The 20,334-nt window shown below is 45.0% G+C and overlaps 2 protein-coding genes across 5 annotated transcripts in view; one reads left to right on the top strand and one right to left on the bottom strand.

Moving 5' to 3' along the window:
* Nucleotides 1-2,315: 2,315 nt before the first annotated feature.
* LOC115195525 (translocon-associated protein subunit alpha) lies at nucleotides 2,316-7,830 on the top strand. Of its 4 annotated transcripts, none has more exons than XM_029755438.1 (9): nucleotides 2,316-2,490; nucleotides 3,282-3,415; nucleotides 3,525-3,627; nucleotides 3,943-4,205; nucleotides 4,492-4,568; nucleotides 4,709-4,787; nucleotides 5,459-5,552; nucleotides 6,006-6,020; nucleotides 6,465-7,830. In XM_029755438.1, exons 1-9 carry the CDS (start codon nucleotides 2,421-2,423, stop codon nucleotides 6,530-6,532), a joined length of 903 nt encoding a protein of 300 aa, XP_029611298.1. In that variant the 5' UTR covers nucleotides 2,316-2,420; the 3' UTR covers nucleotides 6,533-7,830. The 4 variants fall into 4 exon arrangements, with proteins under 4 accessions (XP_029611298.1, XP_029611299.1, XP_029611301.1 ...); XM_029755439.1 differs by having other exon boundaries at nucleotides 2,317-2,490; nucleotides 3,525-3,621; XM_029755441.1 differs by lacking the exon at nucleotides 6,006-6,020 and having other exon boundaries at nucleotides 2,317-2,490; nucleotides 3,525-3,621.
* A 7,938-nt stretch (nucleotides 7,831-15,768) lies between these two features.
* Nucleotides 15,769-20,334, bottom strand: part of LOC115195524 (ras-responsive element-binding protein 1-like) — a 77,565-nt gene continuing 72,999 nt past the window's right edge. The window contains 5 exon segments of the mRNA XM_029755437.1: nucleotides 15,769-16,925; nucleotides 17,031-17,837; nucleotides 18,106-18,264; nucleotides 18,699-20,297; nucleotides 20,300-20,333. Coding sequence (XP_029611297.1) covers nucleotides 16,255-16,925; nucleotides 17,031-17,837; nucleotides 18,106-18,264; nucleotides 18,699-20,297; nucleotides 20,300-20,333 — 3,270 coding nt within the window. The 3' untranslated portion in view covers nucleotides 15,769-16,254.

Below are 20,334 nucleotides of genomic sequence, written 5' to 3'. Positions count from 1 at the left end.
GGGCGCTGTCCTCAGATAATCGCATGGTGTGCTTTTGCCGTAAAGCCTTTTTGAAATTTGACACAGCGGCTGGAATAACAAGAAGTTAAGCTTTATTTTGATGTATAACACTTGTATTTTCATGAAAGTTAAATATTTCTAATAATGTAATTTGAATTTTGCACTCTGCAATTTCACCAGATGTTGTCAAATCTATCCCGTTAACGGGATTTGATCCTTAAGAAGTTTTAAATCCACTTCAACCATTGTTGATGAAGTGGAGGAGAAACAAGGATTTTTAAGCCTTGAGGCAATTGAGACATGAATTGTGAATATGTGCTATTCAGAGCATGATTGGGCAAGACAAAAGATTTAAGTGCATTTGAACCGAGGTATGGTAGTAGGTTTGAGTGTGTCAAGAACTGTGACGCTGCTGTAATTTTCACGCTCAACAGCTTGGCGTGTGTACCAAGAAAAGTATTCCCCCCAAAAGGACATCCAACTTGACACAACTGTGGGAAGAATTGGAGTCAACGTGGGCCAGCATCCCTGTGAAATGTTTTCGACACCTTGTAGACTCCATGCCCCGAGGCTGTTCTGAGGCAAAAGGGGGTGAAACTCAATATTTGGAAGGTGTTCCTAATGTTTTGTACACTCAGTGTATATCCATTGTTTTGTCAAAACTGCTCAAGCTCAGTAAATTTGGTTGGGAATCAAAGATGAAAGGGATCTTCCAACTTTGTTTCTGATTTTCAAGCAAATTGAAGTCAGGACTGAAAAGAGTGCAGTTGTATATTTTCTATTTCTTTGTCATCAGAGTCATAAGATTTCACATTTAGAAACATTCAGTTTTAATCCTGATGCAATAGAGAATGTAGTGATCGCATTAAGGGCGACCTGGTCTTTGTCTTTTAAAAAAAGAGTAGTATCATCAGCCAGTTGGGAAATGTGTATTTCTTTGTTAAAAATGGTTAAGCCATGCAGATTTACATTATTCAGAATATCAAGAGATAGAAGTTCCACAGCCAAAATGAATAAAATGCCGAAATTGGGCATTCCTGTCGTACACTTCTGTTGATACTGAATCTTTTGGAAGTATTAAGGTTTAGTAACACAGAACTATTTACATATTTGTAAAACATGCAAATGACTTAGATAAAATGTTCACCGAAACCAGAAAGTTTAAGAGGCCGAAAGAGAAATGAATGTTCAATTGTGTCAAAGGCTTTACAGAAGTAAAAAAATAAGACAACCGCATCTGAGTCAATTGCATCTGAATAATCTAGAAGGTCCAAGACTAAATTAATGTTAGAGCTTATATGTGACGGCCCTTCATAAATCCTGTTTGAGTCTCATTTATAATGGCATCTATTTCTTTCTTTAATCTTTTGGCATAAACCAGAGCAATCAATTTGTAATCAATATTTAATAAAGTAATTGGTCTCCAATTGTCAATGACTTTATTAGGCTTCGGAATCAGTGAAATAAGGACCTGTTTCATAGTGGAGACCATTTCACCATTTTCAATGCAATCTTGAAACATATTAAAATCGGGTCTTCTAGTAACTCCCAAAACTGTCTATAGAATTCAACTGACAGGCCATCAGGGCCAGGGGATTTCCCTTTTGTCATTGAATTCAGAGCCTCTCTAATTTCTTCAATAGACACAGGTGAATCGCAATCTGAGTGGAAATCATCCTCAATTACAGGGACATAATTCTGAATGTGGCAAATGTAGCTTTCACAACCATCTTCCTGAAACTGAGTTGTAAAGGTTTTCATAAAATGAATTGACAAATGTTGATATTGTAATGGGATCTTTGCATAACACATCATTCATTTTGAGTACAGTTATAGATTTTCTTTTGTAGCTTCTCTTTCAAGTGCAAAAAAATAATGAGTGTTTCTTCCCTCCTCTTCAATCCATTTTGCTCTTGATCTTTGTCAGATCTGTGTAAAGCTGTTCTAATTCTAGTTGTCAAGATTTAAATACAGACTTCTTCTTGAGATAGCTTGACAGTTTTCTAAAGAAAAGATCATCAACAGTTTTTCTCTAAGGTTCTTTAGGTGCATCAGCTCCTTGGCACGTTTAATGGCTACTCAAATCCCATCTACTTCCATGACCCAAGTCTTTTCTTGCAAAAATATCTTTCTCATGTTTCCAATGAGAATAGGATCTTTAAGAACGGTGTTGTTTAATATCCAATATCATCGAGTACCTTTTGATTTTTTAGCAGCTTGTAAATTCAGGGAGATAAAATGATGACCAGCCGGGATTCTTATCTCCTCCTTTTCTAATGTCTCTGACGGAACACGTATATTTTGAATCTAGCACTACCCGGATGTGGACATGCGCATTTCAATTTAGCAGTCGGAAGGAGCTGTAAGATTTAGTGAAGCAATATTTCACCGGGAAGGAGGCTTACGGATTTTGCTTCAAAATGGTACAATTTCTACCTAAACTGCTTTTGCTGGTATTACTAGCTTTCCCGGCAACGATTATCATGAAAGGTGAGTATCGAACTGGACTTAAGTTAACTAGATGAAGAGAAACAGCATTGGCCATCAGTCACAGTTAGCTACAGTAGCTAGTTAAGTTAGCTTTGGAAGGCCACTCCATGCTCTTGTGCAAATTGTATTTTCTGCTAGTAGGACATTGTAGCTACTGCCTTTGTCAATTAGTAGTTTTATTGATGTTGATACTGGCTACACGTTTTTTTTAGTAACTATTCATTGCAAATATTATTTAATAGTGAGTCTTGCTTATCCGTAACGGTGTGCTATCTAACTAGACTGACGTGTCCTTCCTTACCAGCCTACTTGCTTTCTAGAACCGTAATTAAGACTCGATTTGCGTTTAGATGAAGTTTTTGGCTGATTTGGCTTCCAGGGCCATTTCGCCTATAAACAGATCATGTAAGTTCCTTGGACAATAAGGAGTAACGTTAGGCTCCTTTACGTCCATTATTGGGCTAGAAGAAGCAGCCTCAGAACTTGGCCACAGAAGCCCTCTATTGTTGGCAAAGCCTGGCAATCATATCAGTGTTTTGCTTTAGTGTCTTAGAAGCTTACGATATGAAACAGAAAAGGAAAGAAAATGTAATTACGTTTGTTAGGCCTAGGGCCTGTAACTGTAATTAATACAATATTTGTTAACCCTTGATACAATATTAACTATGTAACTAAGTGACCTGGTGTGAAAATAATAGATTTCATTTTGACTCCTCCCAACACAAGTTTGTTTTCCAAAAAAATGTATTTGGTGAGATTTTAATCAATGTACTTCCTTACAATCAATCCAGGGCCATTGGTGGCAGCCCAGGATGCTACTGAGGATGAGGAGGCAGCTGATGAAGATGCTGTGGATGATGTTGATGTGAACACAGAGGATGAGGATGATGAGGCCGAAGTTGAAGATGATGAAAATACGGAATTAGTAAGAGATTAGGCTACTTTTGAGATTAGCCTCCCTAGTTTTTTAACATGGGCCCTATCTGTCCTTGCTTTTTTCATCTAAAAAATAGTGTCTAATTTGTATATTTTAGACGGAAGAAAAAGAAGAGGAGGAGGAGGAAGCCGTTGGAGGAGAAGTGAATGCCTCCCCCAATGCTGACACCACCATCCTCTTTGTCAAGGGAGACGGTAGGGGTACGGGAACAGATTGGGGCTCGTCTCAACATATCTATCTGAATTTGCACTTCATTTTTGTCATTATGATTGTTATGAACTGTGTTTTTTCACTTTAATACTAAGACTGACTTGTATTTGGAGATGGATTTACTTAGCTACGATGCATAGTCTATAATATGTTGTTTCAACCTCCATATTTGAGTGCATTTATTGCTAAATGACTTGAATGAAAAGGAATTCTTAATATTCCGACAAGCCTGTGTATGCTTCAAATTCCCCATCACGCCACCACTATAGTCTTTTGTTGCTCTTCCTCCTGGCGTTTGCCTCCAGACTTCCCAGCCAACGACATTGTGAAGTTCCTGATGGGCTTCACCAACAAGGGCAGTGACAACTTTGTGGTGGAGTCCCTGGATGCATCCTTTCGCTACCCACAGGACTTCCAGTTCTACATCCAGAACTTCACAGCCCTGCAGCTGGGCATAGTGGTGCCAGCTGGGCGCCAGGCCACCTTCGAGTACTCCTTCATCCCAGCCGAGCCCATGGGCGGGCGCCCCTTCGGCCTGGTCATCAACCTCAACTACAAAGACAGCAACGTGAGTGGGCCTCAGCTTAGTCAGCCATTTTTTGTCTTTTTCACAAATGATTGCATATCAAGTATGGTCATGGGTTTGGTTTCTCAGTTTCCTTATCTGTTTCCTTATCTATATTTCATTAGGCAATTGTTTTTATATTAGGAAATGAGTTTAACTCATGGTGTGTGGTTGAAGTCTTCCCACTATTTGCATGCGAGGTTAAACTTTCAGATTAACCCGGAGAAGATAAAGGGGGGTCGTAGTTCACCAGCTGGAGGTGATATTTGATCCTCTCGCTCTCTCTCAGGGTAACACGTTCCAGGATGCTGTGTTCAACCAGACAGTGACCATCACCGAGAGAGAGGATGGACTGGATGGAGAGACGTGAGGCCATATGAACTAGCCCTGTGTTGGAAGACATTTAGAAGTGCTAAATGAAACCATTCTATTGGAGATGGCTGCCATACCATGGGTCTGTGTTGGTGCAGCGTGTCTTAACTCTTCTCTCTCTCCTGTATCCTCAGGATCTTCATGTATGTGTTCCTGTCTGGTCTGGGCCTGCTACTGGTGGTAGGCCTTCATCAGCTGCTGGAGTCCAGAAAGGTAAAGCTACAATGCCCACGCCACTGGATCCAGGAGACGGAAAGACAATGAATTAAGCATATCATTCCTTTGTTTGTGTTATTTCCTCGAATGATACGAAGACCGAAAGAGAGAGATGTACTACTGCTGAGGCAATGCTCCATGACAAGATTTACATAGAATATTCAGCCAGCACTAAGTGTCACCTAATGCAGAGATGACAGTAGATGGCAGTCCAGAGAGAAATGAATTAGGAGATGCCTAATGGTTGTTATTTGATGAGTTGATGTTCTTTCAGGATGAGCACAATGAGTGCCAGAAAATGATATGAGATAATACACCACTTTTCTGATGAACATCGAGGTAGATGGGGAAAGAGGGAGACTAAGTGCCAATTTACGACTTTTGGCGACTTCAGTTTCAGCCATTTCGTGCTCCGCTACTACTACTACTACTACTGGGTCAAAAATGAAGAAAAAAAAGGTTATGGGGTGGTGATAGTTTTGAGGATTGTGTTTCAATGTTGAATGGAGGAAGTTCAAGTCTCTAACCCACACTAGAGCATTTCAGAAGACTGAGGGGAAAATGCTGAAAAAGGGTTTATGGTATACAAGATCGTTTTAGGGTTTGGTTTCTGTAGAAGTCTAGTGGAAGTCAGTTTAGTAACTTCCTCTTGTGTTCCCCCCGTGCAGAGGAGGAGACCAGCTGCCAAGGTGGAGATGGGCACGTCCAGCCACAACGACGTGGACATGAGCTGGATTCCCCAGGAGACCCTCAATCAGATCAGTAAGTCCTCACTACACCACTCACCGTTATACTACCTAGTGGCCACGGGGGAGCTAGCTGTTTATGCTAGCCATTAGCTCCAGGGGTGCCAGCACCTTCAACAGCTCTGCCTTGGTTACTAATAGTGTAAAGTTAAATATATGGGTCTAACTTAAATTGGTCTAGTACAAGTTCAAAATCTAAGTGACAGTGTCTCATGAAATGTGTGTTTAAGAGGACAGAAGTGACACACATCCTAGCTGCTATGCCACCTCCTTGCTATGTTCCTCTCTATAGCTGTATAACATTGCAGTGTTTCATAGATGCCTGTTGTCTTCTCTGGGTGTATTTAGCTAAAGGCTCTTCTTGAGTTTTCTGTGTTTGGCTCGTGTTTCGAAACTACCTGTTCTCTTTCTGTGCATGGGGTCATTCACACTTTTCTCTCTCTCTCCCTCTTTTTCCTTACGTCTTCAGTGCAGAGTCGGCGAGGTGAGGCTTCCGTTTCTCTCAGGAGCGAGCAGTAGTAGAGTAGTGGTTGAGCAAAATTCTTATGTTTCCTCTGAATCATCAGTGAATGTAATTATTAGCGCTTCTGAATATGCAATCTCAATCATTGGTTCATGTTAGCCTTGGGTGTAACAGCTGTGGTCACTGACTTCAGTCCCTAGCTCCTACCCTGAGATTCTCCTCGTAGATCTGAAAGGATCCGTTGGATATAAGCAACAGGGTAATAGCAACGAGGTCTGTGGAGCTTCAACCATATTGCTTAAATTCATCCGATCCATAAAGATCTACAAGGTGCGGCTAGTTGTTGATTTTAGACTTGGCCTATGAACAAAGTATTTGTTGATCTGCTTGTCTGATCCAAAGGGTGACATCTAAAAAGGACATCACCTGCAAACATTTCCTAAAACTCTCCTCTCGTTTCCCTAGACAAGGCCTCCCCCAAACGGTCTCCCCGCAAGAGGACACAAAAGCGCACGGCTGGTTCGGACGAGTGACCAGGCCCCTGCCCAGTTCTCACTCGCGCTTGGCACCTGACACAGCCATACCTCCCCTTGCCAGCCGTGGAAAGGCAACAGTCTTCTCTCACCACGGAACCAAGTGCCGTCCTCTTCACAAGAGACTGGTTTCTACCGCTAAACTAGATAAAACATTACAACAAACGGTCCCATTTGTTAATTATTCTGTCAAAAGAAGCGTTATCACAGAGGTGTTGTGATGAAGAAACATTTAATGCAGTTTGAGTGTGTTTTTGCGAAGATGTCTTGAAGCATAGGGAGGATTGAGATGGGGATGGTGGACGGAAGTGGTTGGTTTTAGAGCTGGGTAAATGATAGTGGGAGATGATACAGTTCAGGGTTTTTCTTCTAGGTTTCTGTTTTGTTGCGACTGCCTTGTCATCATTTTTCACCTATGAATATCTTTTGAGGCGGAATAGTGATTGTTAATTTTGGTGTCCTGGAAAACCATAACACGCCCTTTTAATTTGTTTTATGTTTTGCACCGTTTAATATCTGCACATTTGGGTTTCTGTCACGTTGTTGTCCTCTGCATGGTGGCACAGAGGAGGCCTGGCTTCAAGTCTTGTTATTGGTAATGCACTGCAACGTTCGACCATCTTTGATGATTCTGTGAACATAATGAGGATATGGTGAACTGTCATAGTTTTCCCTCAATGTGCCTTTTTATTTATTTATTTTTTTGACATTTGCATTCTTCATATTCCCAAAATCGATTTACGTCAAGTACAAGTATGAATTCAGGATTAGATTTTTTTACTTTTGTAAGACCGCAATCTGAATAAAGCTCCCGCACTGGTGTATAGTATCTACTGGGGAATATATATGAGTGAACTGGCTAATGGGTTTTTATACTGCATTTCTACTTGTGCATTTTAGAGGCACAGTACATTTACTACTGTACCATAGCCTGTTCATAGTAATTTATGAGAGGGACTTTGGGCTAACTGTTAGGCACTGACTCAGTTAGGCAATTAAATGTTCTCTGGACTGTCAAATTTATGTAAACAAAACATTTTCGCAATTAAATCGCACCCCCCCCAAATGTATTTACTGTTTAATATCCTTCTATTGTTTGAGTCATGACATCTTTCACTGAGCTTTTTAATGAACATTTGAGAATGGATGGATCTCAGGAGATTCTTTTCTCTGTGATATTGTCGCAAACTTTAATGATTATTGTTTTTTCTCTGCCGAGTATGTAAGTGAAGTGTTCAATTTGGAGACTGGTACGTCTTGATGTAGAAAACAGAAAAATTAAAGTGGAGATGAGAATATGCTGTCTGTTTTTATTTACTACAGTGTGAACTAATACATATGTTATGTCTTGCTCCCGGACAAATTAACTTCTTTGCGCGCTTTGAGGACAATACAGTGCCACAGACACGGCCCGCTACCAAAGACTGGGCTCTCCATGGCCGACGTGAGTAAAACATTTAAACGTGTTAACCCTCGCAAGGCTGCCAGCCCAGACAGCATCCCCGGCCGCGTCCTCAGAGCATGCGCAGACCAGCTGGCTGGTGTGTTTACAGACATATTCAATCTCTCCCTATCCCAGTCTGCTGTCCCCACATGCTTCAAGATGGCCACCATTGTTCCTGTTTCCAAGAAGACTAACTGAACTAAATGACTACCGCCCCTTGTAACACTCACTTCCGTCATCATGAAGTGCTTTGAGAGACTAGTCAAGGATCATATCACCGCCACCCTACCTGACACCCTAGACCCACTCCAATTTGCATACCGCCCCAATAGGTCCACAGACGATGCAATCACCATCACACTGCACACTGCCCTATCCCATCTGGACAAGAGGAATACCTATGTAAGAATGCTGTTCATTGACTACAGCTCAGCATTTAACACCATAGTACCCTCCAAACTCATCATTAAGCTTGAGACCCTGGGTCTCGACCCCGCCTTGTGCAACTGGGTCCTGGACTTCCTGACGGGCCGCCCCCAGGTGGTGAAGGTAGGAAACAACATCTCCACTCTGCTGATCCTCAACACTGGGGCCCCACAAGGGTGTGTTCTCAGCCCCCTCCTCTTCATCCACGACTGCGTGGCCATGCACGCCTCCAACTCAATCATCAAGTTTGTAGACGACACAACAGTGGTAGGCTTGATTACCAACAACGACGAGACGGCCTACAGGGAGGAGGTGAGGGCCTCAGAGTGTGGTGCCAGGAAAATATCCTCTCAATGTCAGCAAAACAAAGGAGATGATTGTGGCCTTCAGGAAACGGCGCACCCCCCCCCATCCACATTGACGGGACATCAGTGGAGAAGTTGGAAAGTTAAGTTCCTCGGTGTACATATCACCGACAAACTGAAATGGTCCACGCACACAGATAGTGTGGTGAAGAAGGTGCAACAGCGCTTCTTCAACCTCAGGAGGCTGAAAAAATGTGGCTTGTCACCAAAAACCCTCACTAACTTTGACAGGTACACAATTGAGAAACATCCTGTCGGGCTGTATCACCACCTGGTACGGCAAACTGCACCCGCCCACAACCGCAGGGCTCTCCAGAGGGTGGCGTGGTCTGCACAAAGCATCACCAGGGGCAAACTACCTGCCCTCCAGGACACCTTCACTATCTATTGCATCTTGCCGCTCTCATACATATATTTTATACTTATATATTCTTATCCCATTCCTTACTAGATTGTGTGTATTAGGTTTTGTTGTGGAATTTGTTAGATATTAGGTTTTGTTGTGAAATTGATTAGATATTACCTTTTAGATACTGCTGCACTGTTGGATCTAGAAGCAAAAGCATTGCGCTATACTCGCAATTCACATCTGCTAACCATGTGTTGTGACCAATTTGATCAATGAAATAAATAATTGATTAGTGTATAATTAGTAGAGTAATAACTGCATAGGGGCCGGGATTCAACAAACCGCAATGCGCTGGCATTGCTCAACATAAATAAACTTTTAAAAGTACGACATCTTGATTGATTACCGGGCTGGCTCAGAGTATACATTTTGTCCATTTTATTCGTTTACGTAACGTTAAAGGCTTATTATAAACACTTTGCATTGAGAAAAGTAATGTAAAATTGCTTATAACATTATACGCCCAGCTAGTATTATTTTGGAAAGAAAAACTATCAACAAACAAAATGATAGATTCGCAGACCAAGCAAGATCAGGGACCAGTCATCAGCTACAGTGTAACAGTAAAGGCAGGGGCCGTATCCACAAAGAGTCAGAGTAGGAGCCCCACACAAACACCTCATTCAACTTAAGGGCTTGATGATAGTTGAATTAGATGTGCTTGTCTGGGGCTAAAATAGGGTGTACTGTTGGGGGTACAAGCTTATCTGATTCAACTATCATCAATCCCTTAAGCTGAATGAGGTGTTTGTCCGGGGCTACAACAAAATGTGTACCTCTAGGGGTACTGGAGGACATCACCCACTAGCCGACACTGAACATGGTACGAATTCCCTGCCGGTGACTCTTAACACCCCATCTCACAGACCTCTCTCTGAGAGAAAACTCCAACTTTCTAACCTTTGCTGTAGGCAACCCTTCCCCCGCTGGAGCCTAGCAGGCTAGGTGCCATAAAGTGTCCTTTCACACCTAGGGCCCTGGTCTCTGGTTGGTTGCTAGGCTGGTTGTTAGGGGGCCGGGCATCTGTCCATCATCCTGACTCTGCAGGGTCACACTTCAAACTGTGGCAGAGAGAGTGGGCTCGTTTGAGTGATAAGGCGAAAGCAACCGACTGTAGACAAAACTCGGGCTCCCGAGTGGCGCAGCGGTCTAAGGCACTGCATCTCAGTGCCATAGGCATCACTGCAGTATCTGGTCTGAATCTAGGCTGCATCATATCCGGCCATGATTGGGAGCTCCATAGGGCGGCACACAATTGGTAGGCCGTCATTATAAATAAGAATTTGTTCTTAACTTATCTAGGCAAGTCAGTTAAGGTTAAATAAATAAAAAATACATGAATTGTGGGAAAGTTCCTGTTTCAGTCACGTCTTAAGTCATGTTTGCGTTTGTCAAACAAAAAACCCCTAATGATTGGTTGACAGTAGAGCCTCCCACCATGCAGGTGATGACTGCAGGATGAAGGTGATGAAGAGCAACTGCAGTCGACTGCAGTCAAAACTTTGACCTTTGAGCACATTTTTTTATGCAGTCGACGTGAAGACGCAAGTCGGACAATTTTTTATCCCCATAATGCAACACACTTTGAAAGGTGGTGATCAAAATGATCTGCTCAAACACATCCAGAAGCAACACCTCTGCCCTGCCATCATCAACAGTACTTTATCTTTCTGGACATGTGGGATGGTGTGCGTGTATTAAAGTGAGTGTGTATTTACACATTTAATATGCATGATATCTAAACCACACAAATATAATTTATGTATTTACAGGATCTGAGTTGGAAAACCTGGAGTATCGCTTTTGTTTAGTTGTTAGTCCAAGAAATCACCAAACGATTCAGGTTAGAGAGAGGGTCGTTCCACGAAATGAGGCCCTTTTGCATCCCTTTGATATTTTAAGCAGAAATTGTGCACCAATATTGGATTTTAAAAGCCTGCTATAAATTAAAGTGCCCTTATATAGAGACCACATGGAATATTCAATAAATCGTATTTTTAATATGAATTAAAGACTTGCTAAAGTGCCAAAATTCAGCATTTTGACGTGTCCCTCTGTGCACCGACTTCTCTGAAGATTTTGAACCCATTTTACCCCAAGATTTCTCCCATGTTTTGACCATCATTGTAAAGCCCTCGTTATTTTGTTACTTTGAAGGTCATTCCACAAGTTTATTATTTATTTCACGTGATTAGTGTTGCATTTGAAGGTAAAAAAACAACAAACAACCTGCCCCTATAAGTCAGCGTTTCCCAAACTCGGTCCTCAGGACCCCAAGGGGTTTTTTGCTCTAACACTACAAGCTGATTCAAATTATCAAAGCTTGATGATTAGTTGATTATTTAAATCAGCTGTGTAGTACTAGGGCAATAAACAAAACGTACACCCCTTGGGGTCCCCAGGACCGAGTTTGGGAAACCCTCCTAAGGCTAACCCTGTTCTACTCTTCAAATCAAATTTTATTGGTCACATACGTATTTAGCGGGTGTAGTGAAATGCTTCCTAGCTCCAACAGTGCAGTAGTATCTAACAGCGCAGCAGTATCTAAAAATGATTCACAACAATACACACAAATCTAAAAGTAGTGATGGCTATTTAACAGTCTGATGGCCATTTAACAGTCTGATGGCCTTAAGATAGAAGCTGTGTTTCAGTCTCTCTGTTCCAGCTTTGATGCTCCTGTACTGACCTCGCCTTCTGGGTGATAGCGGGGTGAACAGGCAGTGGCTCGGGTGGTTGATGTCCTTTTTGCCTTCCTGTGACTTTGGGTGCTCTAGGTGTCCTGGAGGGCAGGTAGTTTGCCCCTTGTGATGCGTTGGGCACACCAGGGGTGCAGTTGCCGTACCAGGCAGGGATACAGCCCAATGTTCTCAATTGTGCATCTGTAAAAGTTTGTGAGGGTTTTAGGGGCCAAGCCAAATTTCTTCAGCCTCCTGAGGTTGAAAAGGCACTGTTGCGCCTTCTTCACCACACTGTCTGTGTGGGTGGGACCATTTCAGATCGTCAGTGAGGTGTACGCCGAGGAACTTGGGAAGCTTTTCCACCTTCTCCACTGCGGTCCACAATCAGCTCCTTTGTTTTGTTGACATTGAGTAAGAGGTTATTTTCCTGGCACCATTCTTCCAGGGCCCTTACTCCTCCCTGTAGGCTCTCGTCATTGTTGGTAATCAGTCCTACTACTGTTGTGTCATCTGCAAACTTGATGATTGAGTTGGAGGTGTGCGTGGTGTGTTTTGTAGTGAAAGACTGAGGGGGTCAAGCATATCACGTCAACCCTGTTTCCCGTAGATAGGCCAGAAATGTTTTCACAAAAAATGGGATTGTTAAGCTTGCATTCATTTGCCCCCTCCGTGTTCCACACGACTGATTTAAGATAAAAGCGTCAACCCTGTTACCTCAATAGGCACTTCATATAATTTCACCTATTGAGATAATAAAAACATGTTTTTTATTAAGTTGAACATATGTTGGTCATGAATGAATGTTAAAATTTGGTGAAATAAAACATTTTTGTTGACCTACCCCAAAAAGTTACACTACCCAAAAAGGGACTCATTTTGTGGAACGACCCTAGACAGTAATACATTTTTGGGATGAATGCTGACTGAGTATGGCCACTTTGCGCCGTACATTCATGGATTCATGATTACAAGACACACATGCTTGATTCACAGTATAGGATAAGGCTAAATCAAGTAATATGCTGGCTGGCTTGGATATTTTATTTTCACACTTTTCCAGCAACTATGGTGGATGTGTAAGCAGGCCAGCCCAACATATAGTACCTCGGTCTGACTCGGTTTGAACCTTGACGCCACGTAATCAGGTTGTGACACAACCAATATTTTTGTGATACAAAAAAATCATTTTTGAGGTGTCTCCAAAACAGCTGTGTACATTATTTTTGTAAGGACAAAACTGTGGTATCACAACTGTTGTGTCAAATGTGTGTAGAAGCAGAGCGTGTACTGGGCCACACAGTGTGAAACACGTACCAGTGATCGATGGTTTGGGCTAGACAAAAAACACCACCAGGCCAGTTGATTCACACCTTTCCTTAATATATCTTTATTGCCTTTAATTTTTTCAATACAGAACAGCTTACAATTCTGATTCTGAAGCGCCGTAATACCAGAAGGAGGGAGCAGTGTAGCTAACGTTGAAGGTTCTGATCCAGGTCCTTTCATGGGGTCAGTTCTGGTGGCCGTAGCAGCGATGCAAGTTCCCTTTCACAACGGGTCAGAACGTCAGACAGTGACACAGGACAGCCACTTTAATTGTTTTTTACAGTCACGACTTGATTTCCTCTTCAAAACGAGAGAGGATAATATGGTCAAGGGTGACAGAAATTTGAAGTGAGGGATAAAAATTAAGAATCAAAGGAGACAAACAAAAAAAGGAAAAACACCTTGTTTATGGGTATACTGTTCAAAAGAATGCTGATGAAAATAGTCTTGACTACGCTTTCAACCACGGGGATTTGAGCACAAGTTCATTTTCTCTGTTCTCCTGATTTGAGTTCACAATCAAGTGCTAATGAGTGATTGACAATTAAGCATTACAAATAAAATCATGACTTGGAAGAACTTCTTGCACTCAGGAAAATGAAGTGTTGAATATGCATTTTATAAAGACCCTGAGAGCGAGAGAAAAGAAATTATCCTTAATTGAACAAAAGGTTACATGCAAAACTAGCCTAAAACTCACCCATTATACACAATTAATTTCACAGTTTTATACATATTTATATATCTGAGAAAAAAAATATATTTTCTTAGCCAAACTAAAAAAAAAAAATTTTTTTTTTTTAATAATAGATCCACACAGTCTATTAAACACGTGCAATGGTGTACATAAAGCTTTAGAATCAATAGTGATTATTGCTAATAGAAGTTCCAGGCCGATGCTGGGCGACCATTTTGTGGATTTGAATCCGTTATTCTCTGCAGCATCAATGTGGTAATCATAAATGGCTTCTCCTCAAGTCACATCTCTTCACCCCTCACTGGGTTTCCAAATAAATACAATAAAAACAGTCCATGTGCATTCTTATGGGACTCATAATCACACACCCACACAGGGACAAATGAGAGAAGCGGAGTCCCTTGACAGTGTTTTTTGAGGACAGGATTGCATTTTGCATTCTAGTCTGCCAATACTTTCCCAGTGCCTGAGAGCAGGGTTGGGATGGGGGAGATACCGGGGTACGGCCACTAAAGGGCAGTCTTCTGCATGGAGTAGCAGCTTCGCCACCTGTCAACACCCCCCCACTTAATACTCTGTGTTACGTTCAAGTTCTAAACACAGCTCAGAAATTCACTTCGGTTCATTCTCTCTCTGATTGCTTAGCCGTTTATTGTCGTAGTAGTAGTAGGTTTGTTTGTATGTTGTTAGTGCCAGATGGGCAGTTGTCCGGCGGCGGCTGACTAGTCCAGTGCTCTCTGCTCTGTGGCTGTCTGTCAGCCTCCAGCCAGCCGATGCTGCCTGCGTCTTACAGTTCATATGTGCGCCATGAGGTTTCATATGTTTGCTTCTGAGGTTGCTTTATATAAAATGAGAAGAAAAAAAAGGAAATACATTTCTACAAAATTCAGCCCTGCAAGGTGGCATGATTGACATTTGAGTCCCACCTCAGAAATATACTCTTGGGCTAAGGGGGCGGTAGAAGGGGGGGTGAGGTGGGTGATGGAAGGGGGGGGGGTGATGTGGGTGGTGGAAGGGGGGATGAGCTGGGTGGTGGAAGGGGGGTGAGGTGGGTGGTGGAAGGGGGGGTGAGGTGGGTGGTAGAAGGGTGTGGTTGAGGTGGGTGATGGAAGGGGGGGGTGAGGTGGTGTGATGGAAGGGGGGGTGAGGTGGGTGGTGGAAGGGGGGGGGAGGGGGGTGGTGGAAGGGGGGGAAGTAGCCAAAACCGAGTAAGTGGTTCTACCTAGAGCACCAGGTGAGTTCTGCATATAAAATAACCCAGCAGAACCACAGGCTTTAAGAACACAGTGACAGTCGTTATGGAAGACGTCTAAATTAGCAGCAAGAAAATGAGTTGCCACTAGGGAAGAGGGGAAAGTGGACACAAGCTAGACACACTGGTGGTAGTACAGACAACATGGGACCTCCAAGAGAGGTTTCTAGGAACGCTAGAGGGTGACGGTGAGAGACATATCAAGCCCTTTTGTTCAGGAAAAGCTCAATTTCCGCAAAAACCTTATATCCCCCCACCGACTCCTGAACGAATAACACACACAATACTCCAAATGCAACATGGTCAACGCACATGGAATTAAATGAGAATGATTCTGAAAAAACACACGGTTCAGGCAAATATTGCCCATATTATCTCTGAAAAGATAAAGAGAGCCTATGGGAAGAGGGCATGTTAAAAACCAAAGACAAAAGCAGAGTTCTCAGATGTGGCAGGCTATCCATTGTCAAGTCTGTTTTCTTTGTCACCTGTCCCCTCACACCAAATCACGTCACAGTTCATTCATGTATTCTGCAAACAAAAAGAGACACTGTAGACGTTGGTAATCAGGGATAAGGGACCGAGTGAGAAAGGGAGAGGGAGTAAATCAAGACGAAGGAGAGAGAACAACGCCAGTCTTTTTTCAGGACACCTTTATGACAGCCTGACAGTTGTCTGCTATAGCGGTGTTTCCAGTTACATGAGTGACTATCTCCACTGCTGTGAACTGACTCAGTCTCTGCATTGTTTTTAAGGTACGACTGTGGTTTAAATACACATTAACGGTTATTATTCGTCTGTCACACACTTGATCATGTCATAAATCGGTCATGGTAAATGAGATTTCATTTATTGCTTATTCAAAGGTCATCTCTATATAGACTCCAAAAACAATTATGTAATCATCATAAAAAGCTATACAAATTAGATCCTCCGTAGATAAATGTAGATAAAGATATAGCAAAAAAAATAAAAAATAGAAGTAGTAAGGCACTTAGAAACAAGGTGTTTCTTCTTGATTTCATCGTCTTGCATTATTGGGGGGGGGGGTACTTCTATCTTATGGCACTGTGGCACATACAGCGGTCCACTGCGTAAAGAGAACCAGAGACTGGGGCTCCCTCACTCCACGCCCACCAAGGGAGCCTCGCCGGCAGGTAGGATGAACTCCCGGGAAGGCTTGGTGTGGATCTCCAGTAGGCCTTGGATGAAGCCTTCCGATGGGCCCTCTGGGTCTTTCTCTGGGGTTACAGCAGAGGGCTGTGGGGTGGGGGACTCTGTGGAGGATTCTTTGGGGGTTTCTGTTGCTGGTTCAGTGGCTGTATTACTAGCTGTTATTGAGGCTGATTCTACAGCAGCTAGTTCTACAGCTATTTCAGAGACGCTGTCCGAGGCTTGTTCTACAGATGGGTCCAGAACAGGTTCCGAGACTGGTTCCGAGGCTGGCTTAATGAGCAGCTCAGCCACGGCCTCCGTAGCTGACTCGGACTGGGCTGGTTCAGTGGTGGACAGGGACTGGTCAGGGGCTGTGGAGCCTGGTAGAGGGGCCTCTTTCTCAGCTCCCTCCTCCCCGGCCACTCCGGTGCCCTCACTCTCGTTCTCTGAAGGAGGACAGGTGCTGGTTGGGGTGCACTCTCCCTCCTCACTAGCCGAGTCTCCGGCCGGGGCCTCTGCCCCGTTGGCATCAGCTACATCACTGCCCCGCGGCTTCAGGTGGATCCGCTGGTGCCTCACCAGGCTGTGCTTCAGGGTGAAGGTGCGCTCACACGTCTGGCATTTGTAGGGTCTCTCGCCTTAATAAAAAATAAACAGATCAATATTCACACATACACCAGAGCAGGGCCAGGTATAAATACCTTTAAAGAAAGTAAAGCTACAACAATAGAATCAACTAGTACCTGTGTGCGAGCGCATGTGTCTCGTCAGATCCTGCAGTGACCAGAAGCGTTTGCTGCACACGTTACAGATCTTCTTCCTCTTGTCTGCTTTGCTTCCCGACCCTCTTCCCACCTCTCCTTCTCCGTTCTTTAGTTCTGCCAAGCCCCCCTCCTCATCGCTCCTCTCCTCCTTCTCTTTCTCCTCCTCCGAGCCGCTGTCCATCACACTTCCCGCTCCCTCGCTTTCCGGAGCTTCCTTCTCTCCCTCCTCCTCCTCCTCCTGATCCTCCTCCTCGGTGATGGCTGTAGTAGCATTGGGGAGCTCCTCTGTGCCTGGCCCGGTCCCCTCCGTTCCACAAGCCTCCTCGGGGGGTACACTCTCACACAGGTGTGCCTTCTCATGGCGAGCCAGGGTGGCGGCGTAGCGGAAGTTCTTCTTGCAGTTCTTGCAGGTGTACTTGGAGGACTCTTGGTCCTGCTGCTGGACGTCCATCACCCTCTCCGGCTCGGCCACCACCACCCTTTCTCCGCCCAGGGAGGTCTGAGGCTGCTCGCCATCCGACGAGAACTTGAAGTCGATGAGCTTGCTGGCGAAGTTGAGGTCCAAGCTCTTGTTGCTCTGTGAATCATTGTCGTCATAGTCTTCATTTTCATAATTGTTGTTGGTTTTGTTGTTGCTAGGTTGCGGTTCCATCTCCCCTAGCAGCTGCTCAGCAATGTCTGGTGTTTGGTCTGCGTTTGGCGACTCGTATGCGTCGCCTTTCTGATCTGGGTCCATGCGGCTCAGATCCAAAACCTCTCCCGCAGCCTGCTCATTCTCGGAACTCTCTAGAAAACACACACAAAATGAACCATCAAATTACAAATGGATTATTACAGAATAGCAGTATGGTAGTCCTACAGTATAGTGCAGTACAATACCGCATAGTACAATACCGTATACTACAATACAGTACAATACCATATATTATAATACCGTATACTACAATACAGTACAATACCGTATACTACAATACAGTACAATATAATACAGTACCGTATACTACAATACTGTATACTACAATACAATACCGTATACTACAATACAGTTTCTTACCTGCGCTGTCGTGTGACCCCTCATCGCCGTTCTTGGATACTTGGCCGTTGCGGCGCAGAGAGCGGTTGGTCACGCCGTGCTTGCGCAGCAGATGGCGCTCACAGTTGGACTTGGTGGAGAAGAAGGCGTCACATTTGGGACAGGGGAAGGGCTTCTGACCTGTAGCCGACAGCACATTAGAGAAGACTGAACGTCACATAAGAAGTATTAGGGACATGTTGTGAACCCACAGGAAGTTTTAAATATGCAAAATGCACACAGTTAGACCCTTTAGAAAACCTGTCAAATTAATAACTCATTCATTTCTTGGAATTGTACTATCTTGTATAACGTTTTTCTACATTACTGAACAGAATCTTCCAGGTATCATTGCGTTGTTGTGACTTGTCTATTTACGCAGTATTTCAACAACATTACTTATTATGACAGCTGTGTGTTGGGTATTTGGGGAGTTATCCAATCTGTCTCAACCAGCTGTGTGTGTGTGTGTGTGTGTGTGTGTGTGTGTGTGTGTGTGTGTGTGTGTGTGTGTGTGTGTGTGTGTGTGTGTGTGTGTGTGTGTGTGCGCGCTTGTGTGTTTCCCTATGGCTCACCAGTGTGTGTGAGCATGTGTCTCTGCAGGGAGCTGGCCCAGGGGAAGACCCGAGGACAGAAGGGACAGGTCATCTTCTGCACTGAGTTGGAGTAGGCATTCTTCTTCCCTCCTTTGGACTGGGGCGGCACAGACTGAGGTGGTGACTCCTTCTCTTCCTTCTCCTCTCCCGGGCTCTGTCTCCCCTCGTCCCGCCTTCCCAGCTCCGCCGCCCCCGTCTGCAGGTAGGTGCTAAACTTGTTAGCGTCAGTGGTGGCAAGCATCTTCTCCACGCTGGCGAACTCGCCGCTGGATTCCAGGTCCAAGCCGCTTCCTGTGTTCTGCTCGAGCATGGACACACTGGCAGGTGCCATAGTCTTGGCCTGGCTCACTGGCTTCTTTCTAGTGCGCTTTCTGAACGAGCCCTCTAGGGGGAGCTCTTCCATCGATGTTTCTGAGCTGTTGTCGCCCCCAGCTGGACGCTCCGGTTCTGTCTGGAGGCCGTTGAGGGCGGCAGGAGCCTTGTTATCTGGCTCCCTCTTGAGTAGGTCTGGAGCCCCCGAGACGGAGGAGATGATCTGGGCGATGGAAGCCAAAGGGGGAAGCTCTTTCAGAGAGCAGGATGAGGAGGTAGAGGCTGGTTTGGGCAGCAGGGGCTTGAGACGGAGTGCCCGGCCTGTGGTGGTGCCAATGGGGAGCGGGGAGGGGGTCACTGGGGGGAGCTGGTAAGAGCCAGACTGGGGGGTCGTCAGCTTCTCCTCAGTGCTCTTGTCCAGCTGAAGGGCTGAGGAGAGGTGGTCCAGTACGCTGGGGAAGGGCAGCTCCTTTTTGATCTCTCGGCGCTCCACGCTCACCGTGGAAACAGTGGTGGTGTCTATCTTCAGCCTCTTGTTGGGGTTCTTGGGGATGGACAGGTCAATAGGTTCCATGGAGCAGTCGTAAGCTGCTGGGCTGACCGTCTCCAGCTTGATCCCAGGAGACCCGGTCAGACTCCCCGCAGTGCTGCTTGTCCTGCTTGCCCCCCGGCTCTTGTTGGAGAAGTCCAAGGGCTGATCCAGGTCACCAGAGGAGGAGTAGATGCTGAGATCCTCCACCTTGACCGGCTGCAGGGTGGCACTGTTGGTGGGCGTGACGCCGTTGAGAGCCAGAGGGCTGCTGGGACTGGCCCTGGAGGTGGTGGCTGTGATGGCGGGGAGAAGGGTGGCGATGTGCTCCTCGATCTCCCGCTCCTGCACCTCGGGGTGCTGCTTGAGCATGTGGTGGATGCAGTTCCTCTTGGCCAGGAAAGCCGCCCCGCACCGCCGGCACTCAAAGGGCTTGCGCTGGCAGCCGTTGTGGGTGCGCAGGTGGATCTGGAGAGCCCGGTAGCTCTTTAGATCCTCACCGCAGAAGCGGCAGGCGGTGTCGCCGGCAGAAACCAGCTCCAAAGGGTCCTGGGTGGTGGTAGACGAGACGTACTTGATGTTCTTCTCAATCTCTTTCCGTGTGTTTTTCATGTGCTTCTTGCGCAGGTGGCGCTCGCAGTTGGCCTTGACGGTGAAAGGGTAGTGGCAGACGCGGCACACATAGGGGCGCTCGCCGCTGTGCGTGCGCAGGTGGCGGATGAGCGTGGCCTTGTCGGTGCCACGTAGTCACAGATGTTGCACTGGTGCGGGTAG

The sequence above is a fragment of the Salmo trutta genome, chromosome 6, assembly GCF_901001165.1.
Source record: "Salmo trutta chromosome 6, fSalTru1.1, whole genome shotgun sequence".
NCBI classification, from domain to species: domain Eukaryota; kingdom Metazoa; phylum Chordata; class Actinopteri; order Salmoniformes; family Salmonidae; genus Salmo; species Salmo trutta.
This window is presented reverse-complemented; position numbering and strand designations above follow the sequence as displayed.

Bases quoted from the DNA above. Each gene is read 5' to 3' on its own strand.
- LOC115195525 (XM_029755438.1), top strand. From the start codon at position 2,421: ATGGTACAATTTCTACCTAAACTGCTTTTGCTGGTATTACTAGCTTTC. The intron at 2,491-3,281 runs GTGAGTATCGAA...CAATCAATCCAG, and splicing joins GGCAACGATTATCATGAAAG to GGCCATTGGTGGCAGCCCAG. The intron at 4,206-4,491 runs GTGAGTGGGCCT...GCTCTCTCTCAG, and splicing joins TCAACTACAAAGACAGCAAC to GGTAACACGTTCCAGGATGC.